At 47.0% G+C, this 19,296-nt stretch overlaps 1 protein-coding gene across 1 annotated transcript in view; it reads right to left on the bottom strand.

Annotated features, from left to right (window-relative positions):
* The window catches only part of ZFAND3 (zinc finger AN1-type containing 3), a 451,339-nt gene that overhangs the window by 285,692 nt on the left and 146,351 nt on the right, over nt 1-19,296 (bottom strand). Inside the window, exon 2 of the mRNA XM_069236323.1 lies at nt 15,183-15,223. Coding sequence (XP_069092424.1) covers nt 15,183-15,210 — 28 coding nt within the window. The 5' untranslated portion in view covers nt 15,211-15,223. The remainder of the gene's footprint in view (nt 1-15,182; nt 15,224-19,296) is intronic.

Below are 19,296 nucleotides of genomic sequence, written 5' to 3'. Positions count from 1 at the left end.
ACCGCTGGAGTGACGGCAGTCAAAAAGACCACTGCCGCGGCTACCATCCATCCGCCAAATTATGACCAGAGCCGGACTTCTGCTACAAGAAGAGCGGAAATCCAGCTGTAGCCATAGTGGCAGATGGTGGTAAAGTGGCGCTGCTACCACCAGCACCACCACGCCATTAGACCGCCGCCAGCCGTATCATAACACATGATACATCCTGCCAGTGTTCTGCTAGTGGTAGCAGCAACCAGTCCTGTTCCCTGACGGAAGCCCCCTGGGTGCAGGTAAGTTGGCTTCCGACAGGGGTGTTGTGCGTGTGGGGTTGTGTGCATGAATGTGAGTGTGTGCGTGAATGCGACTGTGTGCAGTGTTTGCGTGGTTGTATGCATGTACAAATGGAAATGTGAATCTGTGTCTGCATGTCGTGTGAATGTGTGTACGGATGTGTGCAAGAATGAATGGATGCATGTGTGAATGAATGCGTGTATGCCAGTGTGAGTGTGTGTATGCGTGGTGCGTGTCAGCGTGTGTGTGTGTGTATGTATGGGGAGGTGGGGTATTGAAAAGGGGGGGTGTGGATGGAGGGGGTGGAGGGGATGTGAGCCACCTACCAGTGGCAGGGAAGGAATTCCCTGTCACTGTTAGGGCCTACCACCATGGTTTTCATGGCGTTGCGGATGCCACGAATACCATGGCTGTAGGCAGGTTGAAAATGCCGCTGCCGGTACAATAGCGGTCGCCGGGCTGGAGATGGTTATCTCTGGCCCGGCGGCTGCTAACACCATGGCGGTAGTAAGGGTTAATTGGCAGGTTGGCTGTAGCCAACTCGCCAATGTCAATGTGGCAGTATGTACCACCAGCCTGTTGGCAGTACTGCCGCCACATTATCACTTAATGCCGTGGTCATAATGAACCCCTCAGTCCGCAACTCAGAAGGTTTGAAGGGCCTGATCTCCAAAACATATAATGTACTCCAGCAGCCTTGCCTTTTCCCTGACAACCCGTATCAAACGAAATGGGAGCTGGACAGCACATCAGACATTACAACAAAACAGTGGGAACTCCTGTGGCACAAGATTCCCAAAACACACAGGACCATATTACAGCAAGAGACAGCTTACAAGTTTATACTTCGGTGGTACTATACCCCCGTCCAACTGCACTCTAGTTTGCCCATGTCTTTGGCCACCTGTTGGATAATGGGGCACTAGTAAAAGATTTCCAGCACATTTGCTGATCCTGGCCTCACCTTACTGTGTTCTGTAAGGAGTCTTGGGACATATAAAGAACACCCTGGGATTCCCGATCCTAGCGGACTACTGCATAATCATTTTAGTTATCTGTCCAGGGAAACTCAAAGCACTGACCCATGCGGACTGGTATCTACTCCGGCACATGAATGGAATGGCAAAACAGCTTGTTGCCTTGGCCTGGAAACCCCCGCTGCCCCATCGGTTGCATCCTGGGTCACAAGGTTATGATACATACACCCTGGTCGTGGAACACCTGTCCCACAAACTTTCCCACACAGCCAAGAAATTCACCCAACTCTGGCAGCCCTTGCTTGAACACATGTCTAGGATGGAGCACCGGGGTTGTGGAACTCCTATTGCCCAATGCACCTGACATATTGTTTGGGGAAAAAGACAAAGTTTTCATGTTTATTTTGTACTTGGGACAAGTAGGCCCAACCCCCTGCAGCACAAACTCTTTGGCTACCAATATACAATACCACATTCAAGGGCATGGAAAGAAATTGTTAGCAGTTGAGAAAATGTGTCCATAAGCTAATGATGTGTGAAACTGTATTTAAGGTTCATTAATACAAAGCCTTTATAATTAGGGTGAGTGGTCTAAATAAATGTTGTAATCTCTGACTGCACTACTGACGTGGTTGCTGTAAAACAAAAACACTTTTACACACGCTTGAAAGTTTAAAATATGAGGCTCCGACTAATGATCCCAGAATGCTCTCGGATTACATGCATAATTTTGCAGAAGCTTGAATGCAAGATTGATAATTTTCTGCTTTCAAAATAAAATGCTCACAAAAAATACAAGTAGGAAAAAAAGTTTGCTAAACTACTGTGAAACTTGGGTACAATTTCCTTGAAGAATCATTTAGTAAAATGTGTTTATGCATGCAAAACATTCATAATTAAACGTCAGTGTGACCGGTTTCAACAAGACCATGGGAAACATGAATATAAACAAGCACTGGCAAAGCCAATAGGTTCAACATTGGTGGTCAGTATTTTGGTTTTGTCAATGCGTTTGTTTTGACATGGCTTTTGTAAAACTTTGGGTTGTGGGAGCTGCTGGGCCCTCACCATTGTAACAAGTATTAGCAAAAATATTTTTGGGTCGCAATAAGCACAAATTGCCAGAGTAGATCTTGGCACTGAACAAAACTACTTTGTGTGCTGTATGCTCCTTTTGGAAGAGCAGATTGCGATCATTGTAACGTAAAATGAAATTGTAGAGCATGGAACTTGTCTTGAGTGTATCCAGGCACTGAGTAGGAGCGAGTTCCGATAGTAGGATCAGTCACAGTGAAGCCAGTCGATAGATGTAGAGAGAGAATTTTAATCAAACAAAAGGTCTTGGTTAAAACCAGACCTAATTAGGGGTCCAATTTTTAAACAATGTCACAAAAGTGCACCCATGGTATGGGTCTTTGCATTAGTGCAGATTTGCATATTTCATTAATTCACAAGAATTTACAGAAGTATACCAGGAAACTGCAGTCCTAGAAAATATTTGTAAATTGTATTTTAGTCAATATGCAGGTGAGATTTGCTCATGCAAAAATCTGTTGAGTGTTTTTAAATTCAATGTCCCTTTAACCACTTTTGACCCAACCCTGGAAGAAATGTTACTTCTGACCTTTCTCAGCATAGGAAATGATTAGAGAAGTGTGTGAAGATGTCCTGTGAACCTGGGTGGTGATGTAGAATGTTATGGGTTCTGTGAGGTCATAGGCAGAATGTGGGAGGACTGTGTGGAAAAAAAGAGAAGGAAGGGAGCTGAAGGAAAGGAGCTCTGCTAGAGATGTCATGTACATAAAATCTGAATAAAATAAAGAAGTTAAGAAGCTCTGCGTCCATCTTTATAAAGAGCTAGTGAATACCCTTAAAACATGCAAGTTAATAGGTTTGCACAGGCTTAAAAAGGCATTCCAACCTTGGAACTACTGCCTACTGCTACCTCTTGCTCCAGTATGTATATCTGTGGAAAGGTGGCAAAATAAATAAATTGCTAGTATTCAAGCCCTACTATAGTACAAGCCCTAGCATAATTGGAGGCTATTATCAGAACTCTAATATGAGATTCCTGCCATAATTTGTCGCCACATTACGTTACGAAAGGGACTAGTAGATTTCTTTTTACAGGACGAGTAGATTTATGAAGCAACCTGTGCCGTAAGCAAGTAGATATTTTATTAAATTCCACACCCCTGAACACCCTTGTTTCCAACCGCCTTGACTTTGCACCCTTGACCTGTTTGATTGACCAAAACACACTGCCCTCCTTTACCACCCGTCCTCGTGTCCCTGTATATAATGCAGGTGACCCAGGTCTTCATGGGCGCCCCTCCGATCCATCCCTTTCCCTCCTGTTCTCCGCCCCTCCTTTGACACTACTCCTTGCATGGTACCTCTTTCATCTAGATAAGTCAGAGTTGTTGTGTAGGCTGCATCTTTTTACTCACCCTGTTACACCCAGACTTGCTCTTGGCCCTTTGTTCTCACCCTAAGGCAATACTGGCTGTAGAGTTCCAGCAGTCTCCCTCCATCCTAGTGTCATCTTGGGGCTTTATTTATAGAGGCTTTTTTTGGGGGGTGGGGGAGCTGCATTGCGAGCCCTGGTCTCTTGACCCACAGGAGAGCTGCCTTGCCCACATATACACCATGGGGGGGGGGGGGTCTCTCTCTGTGGGGGAGGGGTCTGTGAATGTGAACTTACCCAAATATTCTACTGCCCCTTGGTAGCCTGGCTTTTGTATAGAATAACTCATATTTGTATGCTTTGTTGACAAAACAGATTCAGAGTATAAAAAAATAATAATAAAAAAGGTAGGCAACACCATTTGCAGCTCAAATCCATTTTACTACATAGTTTACAGTGGGTGACAGACTGCTAGGGAATTTCACCCCACAGCAGTCCAAAAGCATAGGCCCAAACGTGAAAACCTGAAGGTTTTCACCAAGTTAGAATCAGATTTCATACACCACTGCTTTTCACTGCTTATTGATTTGGAGCAGTGCCGTTAAGGATTTTGGCAGTCCTCACTCCCTTCCATTCCACACATGAAGTTAATGTAAATCACATTGTGGAAGTGCTAGTTCAAACATATAGTAGCCAGTGCCTCTACATTGTATCTCTCAGGTAGAACAGTTTTTTTTTTATTGACAAGTGTAGTTTTGATACCCACAACTTTATCACAAGAGTAGGGAGGGCAAGGGGCGTAAAACAGGACACGCCTAACCCGAGATTATATTTACTGTGGTGGGCATTTTCAGAGCTGTAAACGTAATAAGACTAAAGACAAGAGGGCCAGGTTTAATTTATCATTTTTAGATTAAACAGTCAGGCTCCAAGCCTGAGAGGAAGTATCTGGCTTAAGGCTCAAAATGGCTCGACACGAGGAAGCAAAGATCTAGGGGCCAGATGTAGAAAGCAGTTTTGCCCATTCTGTGTCTATGGGAAAATGTGTTCGTACATATGGCCCTTAGTCTTCATCCTCTATCAGACTCAGAGGAGGAATGCACCTCCATTAGAATTTCATAAACTGCTTTACCTCGGAAGGCAGAGAAAAGCTGTGTGCAACAGATCGCCGGCAGTAACTACAAATGCCTTGTCAGTCTGTGGAAGATATTACTTTATAAGCATTTGCGTCAACAACCCAGAGATTAAATTAAGGCCAGTTCCTCGAGCTGAAGCTGTGGCCTAATGATCTGCTACAGTGGCACAGCCATCTGTTGTCTTTCTCAGCAGTGCCTACTCTCCTTTTGCTCTGAGCAGAAATACTGCAGAAAACCATGCATGTTGAAACGGGGAAGCCAAAACGAACAGTTAGCAGTCTACAGGGAAGCAGCAGTGCCGAGCTCTTCAAACTGCATCAACATGTGGCCCTGGCCATGTCAGAGAAGTCCTAGTTATTTTCACAAAGAGATGCGTGGCTAAATTCGGTCAAAAGGGAATACTGAAACGTGGGGGCCCAAGATTATCCAGACTTTTAGCAGTAACAAAGTAATATGATCTAAACAGAGGCATGTGGACGGTTTTGGACACCGGGAATAGCACGTTGAAGTCTAAAGCCTAGTGGATGAGACTATAGGGGGGCGCAAAGTGGACACGTTCATGAGTAAGAGCCCATAGCGGGCAGACAGAAAGCACGGGGATGAGTATCCTACTTGCGCTCGCTTCTCTGTGCACCCCAATGCTGCCTCTTCTGCTCAGATCTGCTGCTTCTTTGTCAATGGGAATCGTGGCTGCCCTCATGGAAACAATGAAAGAACTGTATGACCATCTTCAAATCATAACACCCCCCTCCCGCCCACCGGGGGTGGAGGGCACACACGCTACTGGAGAGGAGCAGCAGGAAAATGTCTTTATTTTGGTTAATGCCAACAGAGTGACACAAGAGCACATATCATGACCTTCTATGAAAGCAGCAATATGCTGAGTCGAAACGATAGGCTCCACAGTATATTATGATAGAGCTTCTGCTCTTTCATGGCGGAGGCATCAGCTTAATTGAGTGCATTTCCACGGCCTCTGCGGTCTGGCACCAGCCCTTCTCTGGGAGCTTGGACATGGAGCAGGGAGGGATGGGAACGCAGGCTCTGAGCCACCTCCTCGCTGCTCAAGTGTATTTATTGGAGCACGGAACAGAAAACTAAGCCACAGTCGCCCGAGAGAAAGGGGTGCACAAGCTCTAAGGCACCTGCTCGCCGCTCTGGCCTGTTACACCCCTGGACGGGAACTAAAGCCGAGCCATGCCATGAGTGGAAGCCCAGAGCCTCCTGTCCGTCGCCCTGCAGGGGAGTAATCCCCGCTCATACAGCAGGAGGCAGGGGCTGCGAGCCGCCTCCTCGCGGCGCTGGGTGACCGCAGAGCTGAAGTGGAAAGCAAGCCCTGCTCACGGCAGCAGGAAGTGGAAGCTCCGAGCCCTACGGGTTAAATACAGACCCCGAGCTGAGGCCCACTCGCCGCAGCGGAGGAGCGGGAGCTGCGGCCGTGAACCACACACCGCTCGGGTTTATCACTCCCCGAGCGGGAATGCAAGCCCCACTCAACAGCAGAGAGTGAGAGCCGCCACCTCTCCCCTCGAGTTTATCACACCCAGTGTTGCCAGATTGGGCTAGATCACGCACAATTGGGCTATATTTTTTCCAGTTATGCGGGAAAAATGTGTTTGTGCAGGTTGCACCTGCAAGAATGAGAGAAGGTATACAGTTCGCAAGAGCAGAAATTCTGCGCTTACCACTTCTGTAAGACTGTCCAGCCACAAATATCCATCTACTTCTCTATCTACTGCCTGCCACTGCCCCATCTTTGTTAAAGTAGCGAAATTGGGCTACTTTTTCGTTGGCTTTGGGCTAGAGAATGCTCTAAAAATCTGGCAACTCTGATCACACCCTGAAGGGCAGGCGCCCCCAGTCAGGGCACAGGTGATCGGGCCGCCGAGCGGGGCTGCAGCGGAGGCTGCGCCCGGCAGAGTGAAGGGAGGCCGCTGCCTCCCCCGGGCCCCGGTCCCATCCGCAGGTGCCATGTTTTATTTAAAAGGCCTCGCTCTCGGCCAGCACTTGTTCTAAGTGCGCGGCGGCGCCGGACCCCGAAGCGCGCGGCTCATTACCTTCAGCTCGGATTACAAAAACACGGGCCGACAAACTGCCTCGAAATGTACAAATTAACGGCTCGCGAGCCCGCGACACGGACGCCGAATTAGACGGTAATAGGAGGAGGATCTGCAGGGAAGCCGAGGACTAATCACCGCCGGGGCCGCGGAAAGCACGCGGCCTCCAAATGAGCAAACACAGGCGCGGCCCGTAACTCACCCAAATCACAAACACGGCCGGCCCCAGCGGGGAGGCTTTTGGGCTCGTGTGCATATATCAAGAATGCAAATGCAACGCGACCCCGACGCGGCCACCTCCACCTGCGGGTCACCGTCCCACAAATATGCAATGCATCGCCGAGCCCGGGCTGGCGGCGCGCACACGCCGGCGCAATTAGCCCGAACTTGTCGTTTTAATGAAAAGGGAGGCTGGGGGCCAGGGCGCTTGAACGTGCGGCGGGAGCGGGATGTGAACCGCGCACGGAGAGTCACCCCAGGAAGCGGGAGATTGCAATCTCGGCACGGGCGCGCGTGGCGAGCGCGGAGCTGCGGCGATAGAACGCCGACCTCGCGCTGGGCCGCGGATTCTGCGCAGTGCGGGTCCGCGCGCGAGGCCGGGCCTCCCGCGAGCCGCTCCCCCGGGAGGTGGGGTATTTACTGCTCGCGCCGTGCCACGCGGCAGCGCCCGGCTCCAGGCCCATGAGGCTGGGGCGCGCCAGAAGAGCGGGTGTGGCGCGAGGACTGGTCGGTGGCAGTTTGCACATTAAGGGGTACTCGGGGAGTCCCAGCCTGACAAGCGGCCGGTGTCCTGCGTCTGATTTTAGATGCCCACTTACACAAAGGCTGCATTGGAACTTCAAAATGAATTGTGTCAACAGCAATTCAAGGACCTTTCACGGCAAGCCAGGGTGCTAGGTGGTTGGTATTGGTACAGCGCACCCCTGCCTCTAGTGTGCGTGGTGGCACGGTGGGTCACGAAGTGAGGACGCAAGGCAGGCTCTGTGCGTTTCTATGGGTTCATTGTGTCCGAGTGAATGTGTCAAGTGTTGTGTGGCTGCCTGAATGGGGTTGTTTGTGTACTGTGCTGCTTCTAGTAGTTTGTGCTGGTGTGCCATGATAATGCACTTCTAGTGCATGCCAGTGATAATACAGGAAAGCTGCCCCCAGTTCTTAATTTGAGCCGGTGGTTGCAGGTGGTACTCACAGGCACTCGTATTTGGGGAATCACACTTCTTTATCCTCCTAAGATTTTGACCCAGAGCAAGAACAAAAAAAAAGCTTAAAGGAGAATGGAGGAAGAAAGCCAGAACAAGTGGCAAGGGGATGAAAAAGAGTGAGATAAAAGGGACAAGCACTGTATGGTGGTGGAGGAAAGATTTGAGGTGGAAGCCTTGATATTGGGCAACTCCGACATCTGGCAGAAGCCTTCTGTGAAATTTTTGGGCACACCACTCAGACAGTATATTCTATATTAGGCTTAAAAAAGACATAAAATGTTAAAACAAGATAAGCACTGGCATTTATTTAACAAATGAATACTCGGCGCATCAAAGAGCAGGCAGTGTGGTGGGAGTGGGGGTGACGGTGGTTAAGAAACGAGTGGTGCTGAATGCAAGCAATCAGAGGGATCGCGTTTTTACTGTGATGGTTACAGTCCAGGCACTGGCTTGTGGGAGAGAGAGTTCAGCATTGGAAGGGATAGACAACGGAGTGAAATAGAGCCGCTCTGTCACACCAGAGCTTGTGGGCCAAATGTGTAAGAACAGGAGTGTGCACGACTTCGTGGCTGCCCATTACTTCCACGGAACACACTTGTGAGGCTGCTCCATGAAGCGGTGGATAGCAGAGAACGAAAGACAGAAATCCAATGGCATTTCATGGCAGGCATCTTTTCACCAAGTACCGCTGGTAAGCCACCCCAAGAGTCACAGGCACAACAAGGAGGGAGCAGAAATCAGAAGCCAAAGTACAATAGTATTGTGTAAACAGCCATACGTCTACCCTCAATAACAATGCATCCACAGAACCCCCCCCCCACTTAATCTCTTATTTCGAACTATATTAAATGTTTGATATTAAAATGCTGTGAAATGCTGACAGTCTTTGAACTGAGTGCAACAAATGACTGACTTTATACACTGCGGGCAGTTTTAACTGCAGATACAACAGTGGCCGCCAACGAGTCGGCTTCGGGAGTCACCCTTCTCGAACAGCTGCAAACAAGAAAGCAACAGTTGCAGGCTACATTAAGGCAATTTGAACCGTGATCAATGACCTGGTGCAGCCCTCATTTACTTAGTGTAGTCCGCAGCGTGGTATTTGCAGGTGGCACCCACAAATGCCGGGCATGTGAGTAGTGAGCCCAGGGACAGATAATCACAGGCCTAATGGAGCAGGATTTCCTACTTTATCTTCTTCTGCAGACGTTTGATATTTTTGAGTGATCTTTTTTTATTTTTCCATCACCGTCGTTTTCGTAACCTACAATTTCCCCCGAGTTAAGAGCATCTGTTTTTCAGCTTTAAAAGCTAATCAAGTGTTCCTGCCCACCCACCCACAAACTAATCCTGCGCTCATCAGAGCAGGACAAAAATCTGCGTTTCTGGTCTCGCTGCACTCACTAACGGAACAGCACATAACATTCCCTGAAGTTCAAGTGCGCATTTACCGCAAGAAAACCCTGAATACTGCCCAGAATTCGATCTGCCCATGAGACCAGCAGAGCAGTAGCTGTGTGATTCGCAGGTGGCTTACAATCGCGGCACTACCTGCCCACGAGGCGAGCACAGCTGTAGTTGTGTGTGTAATCTGCTAGCACCTCACAATCGCGGCACTACCTGCCCACGAGGCGAGCACAGCTGTAGTTGTGTGTAATCTGCTAGCACCTCACAATCGCGGCACTACCTGCCCACGAGACGAGCACAGCTGTAGTTGTGTGTAATCTGCTAGCACCTCACAATCGCGGCACTACCTGCCCACGAGACGAGCACAGCTGTGGTGTGTGTAATCTGCTAGCACCTCACAATCGCGGCACTACCTGCCCACGAGGCGAGCACAGCTGTAGTTGTGTGTAATCTGCTAGCACCTCACAATCGCGGCACTACCTGCCCACGAGGCGAGCACAGCTGTAGTGTGTGTAATCTGCTAGCACCTTACAATCGCGGCACTAACTGCCCACGAGACGAGCACAGCTGTAGTTATGTGTAATCTGCTAGCACCTCACAATCGCGGCACTACCTGCCCACGAGACGAGCACAGCTGTAGTTGTGTGTAATCTGCTAGCACCTCACAATCGCGGCACTACCTGCCCACGAGGCGAGCACAGCTGTAGTGTGTGTAATCTGCTAGCACCTCACAATCGCGGCACTACCTGCCCACGAGACGAGCACAGCTGTATTTGTGTATGTAATCTGCTAGCAACTCACAATCGCGGCACTACCTGCCCACGAGCACAGCTGTAGTTGTGTGTGTAATCTGCTAGCACCTCACAATCGCAGCACTACCTGCCCACGAGGCGAGCACAGCTGTATTTGTGTATGTAATCTGCTAGCACCTCACAATCGTGGCACTACCTGCCCACGAGACGAGCACAGCTGTAGTTCTTTGTGTGATCTGCTTGTAGTTTACAATCGTTTCACAAACTGACCACTAACTGGATTACTAGAAAGTTGCAAACCATTTCCACCTACGCCACCCATGCAGAGGGTCTCAACAAGCAACCAGTCAGGCCCAGGCAGGGTATGATTAACCAGGAGACAATCAACAGGGAAAGTTTCTGAGGCAAAAAGTCCAGAGGCTAAAAACGCAATCAACTTCCTGAAGCAATAGACATGGGCTAATGAGACATTTAATAAATATGTTATTTAAAAATAGTTCACACTCAGTGGTAAGAACTTGAAGGCTCAAACAACGAGGCTGTAATAATAGCACTTTAAAGTTATTTAAAATGTGCACGCTGTGCATATTCGTTCCTCCTGGTGGTAGGGTTTGGAATAACATCTTTATTTAGTTAAAATGTGAAATTATATCAGATTCTCCGATTGTGCATACTGTGCACTGATTGCAAAGCATTACTAACCCTTGATTAAGAGAAGGTTGTAGTAGTACCAGGTTTTATGGCCATTGATATCCACATAAGTATTTAGTGAATTGAACAAAACCATATTGGCGTCTTGCATATATTGATGTGGATGGTAGCAAATGTGAAGAAATTCACCTTTGGTCCCGCACACAGTAGACGCTGAGTAATTCAAAAGTGTTCTTAAGGAAACTCCAATGTGCAGACTTTTTGACACAACACGTTCAGGGGTGGCAAAAATATTCTAGCCAGTGTTTTTCCCACTATGGTGTAACTTCCTGGCCACCTCGGACGTAGATGGCAACTCATGTCGCACCAGAAACCACCTACTCAGTTTGTCCCCTTTGGCATTCAGAGACCCTGACAAGTGATTCGCGATCAGAATAATGCCCTGCGGTCCACCAGCCTCCAAAGACCCCTCACACAAGCCCCCCACTACGCCCTGCTTTTAGCAGTATCGAATGGAAATCATGTTGTCCATGACAACCTGCACCAGCCTCCCCCTATATCTGACAAGAAGGCCTTCAGAGCCAGATGGATGGCCCACAACTCCAGCAGACTGAAGTGAAATCAGCCCACTGCCGGAGACCAGAGGCACCTAATCTCAAACTCTCCCAGATGACCTATCCAGGAGACACACCTTTGTCACCACAGTCAGCTATGGATGAGGCCGGGAGAGGGTTCTGCTGCATGGTCAATTGCTTTCAAGCAGCCTCCATTGAATGTCTCCATCAGTCTTCTCAGCAACCTGTATAACGTAAGTGAGATTACATTGAGGCTGGGTCCTATGGAACTTCAAAATCCATTAGAGAGCCTGCATTTGCCACCTGCCATATAGATCACAAGGAGGACACAAGAGGTTAAGAAGCTTCACAGGTGCTATCACTGTGACCAATCTTGAAAAATCAGGGTTGTACTGGACCCGTTTCAGAGTAGTGAAAGCCTGGAACTCCACTGTGTACACTACTGCTGTGTCCAGGATTGCTCCCACAAATGGAACACACTCTGATGGAGTCAGATGGGAATTCGGCTAGTTGCTAATGAACCCAACTGTGTTAAGAGGTCTATGACTGACTGTGGCAGCCCGCCTTCAACAGACAGTCTTCGAGGTATGGGAATGCAGGTGACCCCGACCTTGAAGATTGTCTGCAACCAAAGCCATGACTTTTGTTAACACCCCAGGGTGCTGGTGAGGCCTATAGGGATAATGCAAACTGAAAGTGCTCCTGGCCTACCATGGACTACAGATAACATCTGTGGGACTGCAAGCCCAGTATATGAAAATACGTGACTGGCATGTCTAAAGACTCCATCCAGTTGACTGGGTTCAAAGCAGAAATGATCAAGGCCAGTATGAGCATTTTGACTTTGTCCTTTTGCAGGAAGGCATTCAAAGGTGAGTGGTCCAGCAGGTGCTGGAGATCCTAGTCTTCTTTTGGATAAAAAAAATAGCGAAAGTAAAAATCCCCCCACCTCTTTCAGAGTCCAGAACTCTCTCAATTACACCTTTAGAGAGCACCAGGCACATCTCCTGTAACAGAATGTACAGAAGCTTATTAGACAACCACCCTGGTGTGGGACAAACAGTGGGTGGAACAGGCGGAAAAGGTACACTATAGCAATTTTTAACTATCTGCAAGACCCATCTGTCTGATGAGCTGGATTGCCAATCTGGGAGGAAATGCTGAATTATGCCCCCCATAGGTTGGGCAAGCACCACTAGGAACAATCTAAAGTGATTTAGAGGCCACTGTAGCAGGGGAAGAGGAATTGGAGGGCTGATGACCCTTCTGGCCTGAATGCTGCCTGATGGACCTCCATCCGCGGCCTAAAAAGGACTGGGGTCTTTGTTTACATGCCAGCCCACTGGAGTAGCCCCTGGACTTTCTAAACTGATGCAGAACTATCTAGCAGGGATCAAAAGTCCCAAAGAGTTTGCCGTAGCTCGATTATTTTTAATGATCTTCAAAGCAGGGTCTGTATTCTCACCGAAAAGAAAGTGTCCATTAAAGGGCATAGCTATGAGGGATGGTTGTACATCACATGAAAATCCTGGGTAAGACAACCACACACTAGTACTGACTGCCATCCTTAGGCAATCCACAGTATCCAGACCTGCACTGATGACATATTTTCCGTGTCCTGTCCACCATGAACCATCTGAGCCAAAGAGACTCTAAGGTCTTCCGTGACTGCTACAAAGATCTCGCTGGCAGCCCAGCGAACAGCATTAACAGATCGCTATGCTAGACTGTAAAAGGAAGAGATGAGCTTGCTAATCACCTCAAGCCCCTAACTCCCTTTCTGGAGGTGTAGATAGAAATTAGTTAGGACTGCCCTTATTGGTCGAGGCCTCTATAATAAGTTTGGTGCTTGGTGAGAAAGAAAAAAAAAAAAAAAAAACTGGTCACCAAGCACTGGTCTATAATGCCTGTCCACCTGCCTATTCAAAGACGATGAAGAAGTCTCCGACCAAGCATCCACGGAAGTATCAATGAGGGCATTGTTAAAAGGAAGAAAGGGCAAAGCAGTAGCTGGACCAAGCTGGAAGATGCCTGTCAGGACATTTGTTTTGCCTCAATAGAGGAAAGCTGCAATTTTAGTGCCTCAGCTGAGCTTTGAATTTCCACCACAAATGAGGCACTTTACTCCACTGATGGCCTAAATGGCGAGTCAAGGTCTGTTTGATGGCAGGGTGCTCACTTTTCTGGTGCTTTCTGGGCTGTGTGCTGTTCTGGGGCTTCGGGTGGGAGCCAATAAGAAGATTATGCCTCCGCTGATAACGGAGGTATCAGATAGCATGTCAACTGGCTGCACATTAGTTATTTCATTGTGAAACATCAGACAAGCTCAGACCAGTTCGGCGTCAGAACTGGTCAAAGGAGTCTGTGGTGAACACCAGCATGGAAGCTTGTACCAACCTGGGAACAGGCTTGGCAGCAGGTCCCCAGAGGTGGACCCGCCAGCAGTAACCTGACTGGAGGCGCCTCTAAAGGGCTCACGGGGTGGGAGGCGCGCTGGAGGGAATTGGAATCAATAAAGATGTACAGTGTGGCCTCCTTGAAGGTCCAACGATGGTCGTGGGATCTTCGGGCACATCAGGAGCAGCTGAGGTGTCAGTTCTCTGGCCAATGACTTTGAAGGGAGTATGGCTTAAATCTTGACACCTTTGCTTTAGAACCACAGTGGCGGGGTGAGGTTAAATTCCATCTGCTTTCTAGCGCTTGAACGTTCATGACTCGGTGAAGATGTTGAGCAGTAAGGCGTGATTGCCTCGTGACCGGGCCTGCAACTTGGACTGGAGGGGGACCGGTGTGGTGTCTAAAACTACTATCTTCTCAGCGATGCACAGCCTACCTCCTGGTCTCGGCTTGCCTTTGGGCGCAATGGTCACACTATTTGAAGGTGTGACGTCAGCGTGCAGGTGTAGAGTTTATATGTCACTTCTGGGGTGAAGCCACCGACCGGTGCTCAGGAGCACTGCTGACAACTCCAGTCTGGAGCCTTGGTGACTTCTAAAGATGGGGAATCTGCACTTAGATTTTTCCATCAGACGCTCCAATTACACTTGATCTGATTGGATTCTGAGCAGGTAAATCAGGGACATTTGCGTGCAGAACTGTCACATAGGTGTATTCTGCATCTGCTTTTTTCCCTTATTTTAAGCATTTTACTCCAACACACAGGTGCGCATACTGTCCAGCTGAGATTAAATATCAGCACATATGGCTCTAGGATGTCTACTGTATGCAGTCCACAGCACTCTAAGCCAATGCAACCCCCCTCTGAAGCACTTTATGAAGCAAGAATATTGCTACCTAATCTGAGGCAGAAACACGCCTTTATTTCATGCTAAAAGATGACTGCACCCCACTTAACCACCCTTTAGCAAGCCTTGTTTCACTCGTCGAGCAATAAAACCATTTGAAGCCTGGCGAGAGTGAGCGTCAGCGTTAACAGATTCCAGGCACATCCGATTTGTTACAGTAAACACAGCTAAACAGATGCAGCTGGTGTGTGGAACACCGTGCCAAGATGCCAGGCAGAGGAGCTAGAAGGGACATCAAACAGGAGCAGCCACATGGAATGGCTCGCAGCCAAGCGTAGCAGAGATTCCTCCAGCCTCATGGCACCCAGCCAGAGCAGGCATGCATCAACGCCACGCAAGTGCCACCCTGCCAGAGACATCCAAACACAACCCCCACCCGCCCGCAATCTAGACAACAATGCAATGTAGGCATTAAAGCAAAACACAAGGTCCACGGCTCTTACCAGCAAAGCACTTGGAACAGAGATTCATCGTCTTGCTGGACCTGTGGAAATAGAAAAGGAGGCGCTTTAATACGGGCTGCGGTGCAAGTCAGTATACAACAGAGCTATCTTTAAATACTGCACGTGAGGCGTCACGCCGAGGAGCGTGCAGGATGCAAGCGTGAGACACTGAAAGAAAAAGGAATAGAGGGATGGAGTGACAAGGGTCGGGGGTTCGTGGAAGGTTGAGTGCGCCGTAACAAAAGGCCCCCGCGGTGCGAGGGCCCCCGGAGCTCCAGCCCCCCTGTAGTATTAGGGAGACCGTAATGAAAACCGGAACAGCGGAGATAGTTTAAAGAGAAAAGATTTATTCTCGATAGGAGACCCACGACCGGCACACGGAGCGGGCAGAAACAACTGTCCGAGCCGCGTTCAGATTCCCGAATCCCCCGATCCCCATAACAACAAACAGAACGCTATGAATACAACAACATCTCCCTTTTAACAAAACAAAACAAAAAAAGGAATAAAGAAAACACGGTAAAATACATACAAGGAAATACTAATATGTGACAAAATCTTTGAATTGAACTGGAGCATTCCTAACTATACAGGTCTTGTTCATATTCTTGACAACAGAGGAGTCAATAACATTATGTTGAACAATGGAACACTCAGGAAGTGGAGACCCAAAATCCCTGTTATGAGTCTCCTTGTCATACACAACATCCCAGAAATCGCATTCAAAAGTTTCATGAAGTGGCACATCCTGTAACTTTTTCTTAATGATACCAGCTTGCTCACAAGTTATTTTTACTACAGCATTCTTGTTCCACCAACCCATGCCCTGTAAGCAGACCGCTCTTCTAGAGACTCTCGACCTTGACCGGTTCAGAAAATTTCGAATCACCTTTGTTGTTCCTCATAGGTTTTTTAACTAATACCCAATCCCCGGGTTTCACTTCCAAATCTTTTACACTCTTCACTCTGTCAAAATAGTCCTTAAACTTCTCTTGTTTGCCTCTTACCTGCATACGAACTTGACGCAGATCAACAGAATCAGCAGAGAGGCCAGTAACATCATCCAACCAGGTAGGTCTTAAATCTGTAACAGGATCCCCTTCCTCTTAAAAGAATAAACGGAGAAACCCCAGTAGTACTATGAGATGTGGTGTTATAGGACCAAACTTTCTGTTGCACATACTCAGCAACATTGAGGTTATTAGAAATGGCAGTTTGTATTCCCTTCTTCAATATACGATTCGCTCTTTCGACCAATCTATTAGAAGGAGGACTGTAAAGAGGGACTTTGATATGTTTAACTGAGTGATTAATAAAAAAATTAGTCACTTCATTGGAGACAAAATGTGTTCCATTATAAAGTGACAACCTCTCTAGCAGGACCTTCCACTTGAAACAAACGTTTCAAAAATTTAATGACTACATTGGAATCAGCAGCGCTAGAAAAGGCAAAATATAACCACTTGGAGAAATAGTCAATAGCTACGATCATGTACTTGTTCTCATTCTTAAGCATGTTAAATGGACCAGCAAAATCTAACCCTATTTTCACCCAAGCATTCTTGGGCCAATCTGTAAAACACAAATAATTAGTTTCCATTTTCCAGTGTTTATCAGAACACAAACACTCAGTGCATTTATCCACATAACACCTGACTTGAGAGTCCAAACCAGGCCACCAGTAATGTTGCTTAATATTCTTGATGGTAGCAGAGATGCCCAAATGTCCTAGATGTCCCATTGAAATAATGCCATCCCTCAGAGATAAGTGTGGCACAAACATACTCTGCCTCATAACAATACCATTAACCACCGATAATTCAGATGCAACCTGAGCAAATGATTTTAACTCTTTGTCTAAGCTCCTGTCAGAAGGCCAACCAGAAACTCCTTAACTTTGGCTAAAGAAATATCATTGTCAGAACTCTTATTCCAAACTTCCTCTGAAATTTTGAAAGCAGAAGCTGCATCAGAAACTGTCATCACACATTCTTCTTCAACAGGCAATTCAGTGATATTTTCAGCAACTGGCAATCGAGAAAGACAATCTGCCCTTATATTTTTTCCCCCAGGAATATATTTTATATCAAAATTAAACTCCACTAATTTGGACATAAGCCTAACCAACCTGGAGGACGCCTTGTTAGAGCAACTGTCTCCAAGCATGTATACTAAAGGCTTGTGATCAGTATATAAATCAAATTTGGTACCCCAAATTTACATTTTGAACTTCTCAGTTGCCCAAGAGCATGCGAGCGCTTCTCTTTCAATAGTGCTATATTTTTGTTCTGCTTCCCTCAACATGCGTGACGCAAAGGCCACAGTACTTTCAACACCATCTACGAATTGGCTCAAAACAGCTCCTAAGCCCACAGAGCTGGCATCCACTGTGATAATACTCCTAACACCATGAGAGAGAGGTCTAATAGCTGGGGCATCCACAATGAGTTGTTTCAAATGATCAAAAGCCCTGTGGGCTTCATCCGTCCAGGCAAACTTGACATGCTTCTTCAGCAATGCCCGTAGAGGTTGTACCACCATAGCATACCCAGACACAAATCTGGAGTAGTACTCACTCAAACCTAAAAAAGATCTGAGAGAATCCTTGTCGTTAGGAACAGGGGCCTCAACTATGGCTTGGACTAAAGATGATTTGGGCGCGATACCTCTAACAGAAATGTTATGCCCTAAAAAGTCAACACTATCTGGTCTCAAAATGTTTTTCTTTAGTTGCAGTATGAATGAGAATGTCATCCTGAAAGACCTGAACACATTGTTCCTCCGAGAACAAAGCATCCATCAATCTCTGAAAAACACCAGGGGCCGAAGCCAAACCAAAAGGCAAACGCAAATACATGAAAGTTCCAAAGGACGTCACAAATGAAGTTAAAGGTTGAGAATCTTTGGATAAGGGAATTTGGTGATAAGCTGACCTTAAATCAATGGTGGAAAAGTACCTACTCTTACCCAAATTTGCCAATAAATCATTGATTCTTGGCAAAGGATGAGCATCTACGAGAATGTTGCGATTAAGTGCGCGCAAAATCAACACAGAGACGAATACTCCCACCTTTTTTTTTTTTTTAGCAAGAACAATTGCCAAAATCCATTCAGAGGAATCAACTGGAGTGATAATGCCCTGTTCACACATTTCGTGAAGTACATTTTTAAGATCCTGTCTAACTGAAAATGGAACCGGTCTAAGCTTCTGGTTGACAGGCACTGCATCTTTTTTTAACTTGATTTGATATTCAAATCCCTTGATAAGACCAATATCTTTCTTAAAAACCCTAGGAAAGATTTCATACAGATTTGACTGAACAACGATCCAGCTGTAATTTTCCTTCAAGCACACTTAGCACAGGCACATCACCAAGAATTACAGGCACACAGTGACCTGGTCTTAAAATAATACACAACTTAGCTTGATCTTGCCAGCCCAAAATATCTCTGCCACGTTCAGCAACATAAATTTTAGTATTAATGCATCTGCTCTTAAAATCGAGAACATCCGTGAAAAAACCCTTCATAGCAATGTCAAACTCGCCAAAAGCCTTTGGATTGACATCAGTTCGTTGAAGCTGCTTCCCAGACCACAATCTGTCAAACGTCACGTCAGACAGAATAGTAATTGGTGAACCAGAATCAGCCATAACGTCCAGATTAACGGAGCATATAGTTGCAGAGCAAATTGGACCTTTACATTTGTTTTGAGAAGCTCCAACGGTATCAATAGTTAACAACACATTTTTAAAAGAATCAGTCAGTTCTTCTTCAGCTATATCAATTTGAGAAATCTTGGCTTTATCCTTACCTAGAAGACAAACACTTTAATGGCCCACCTTTTTGCAAAAATTACACTTTTTCTCTTGAGCTAAACAAGAAGGACTATTTCCCATATGAGTTTTTGAACCACACCTATAACAATAACCAGAACAGTTCTTTTTATCAACGCTTTTGTTGGCTTTGCTCCTACTGGATACAGCATTAACTTCCCAACAATCGGCTTGCAGGACAGCAGAAACTTGAGCAGAAGCTTTAACATCTTCTGTTAAAATTTTGGAAGAGATGAGAGAGCGTTCAATACTCTTAGCTATGTCCAAGACTTCACCCA

This window comes from Pleurodeles waltl, chromosome 5 (genome assembly GCF_031143425.1).
Source record: "Pleurodeles waltl isolate 20211129_DDA chromosome 5, aPleWal1.hap1.20221129, whole genome shotgun sequence".
NCBI lineage: Eukaryota > Metazoa > Chordata > Amphibia > Caudata > Salamandridae > Pleurodeles > Pleurodeles waltl.
This window is presented reverse-complemented; position numbering and strand designations above follow the sequence as displayed.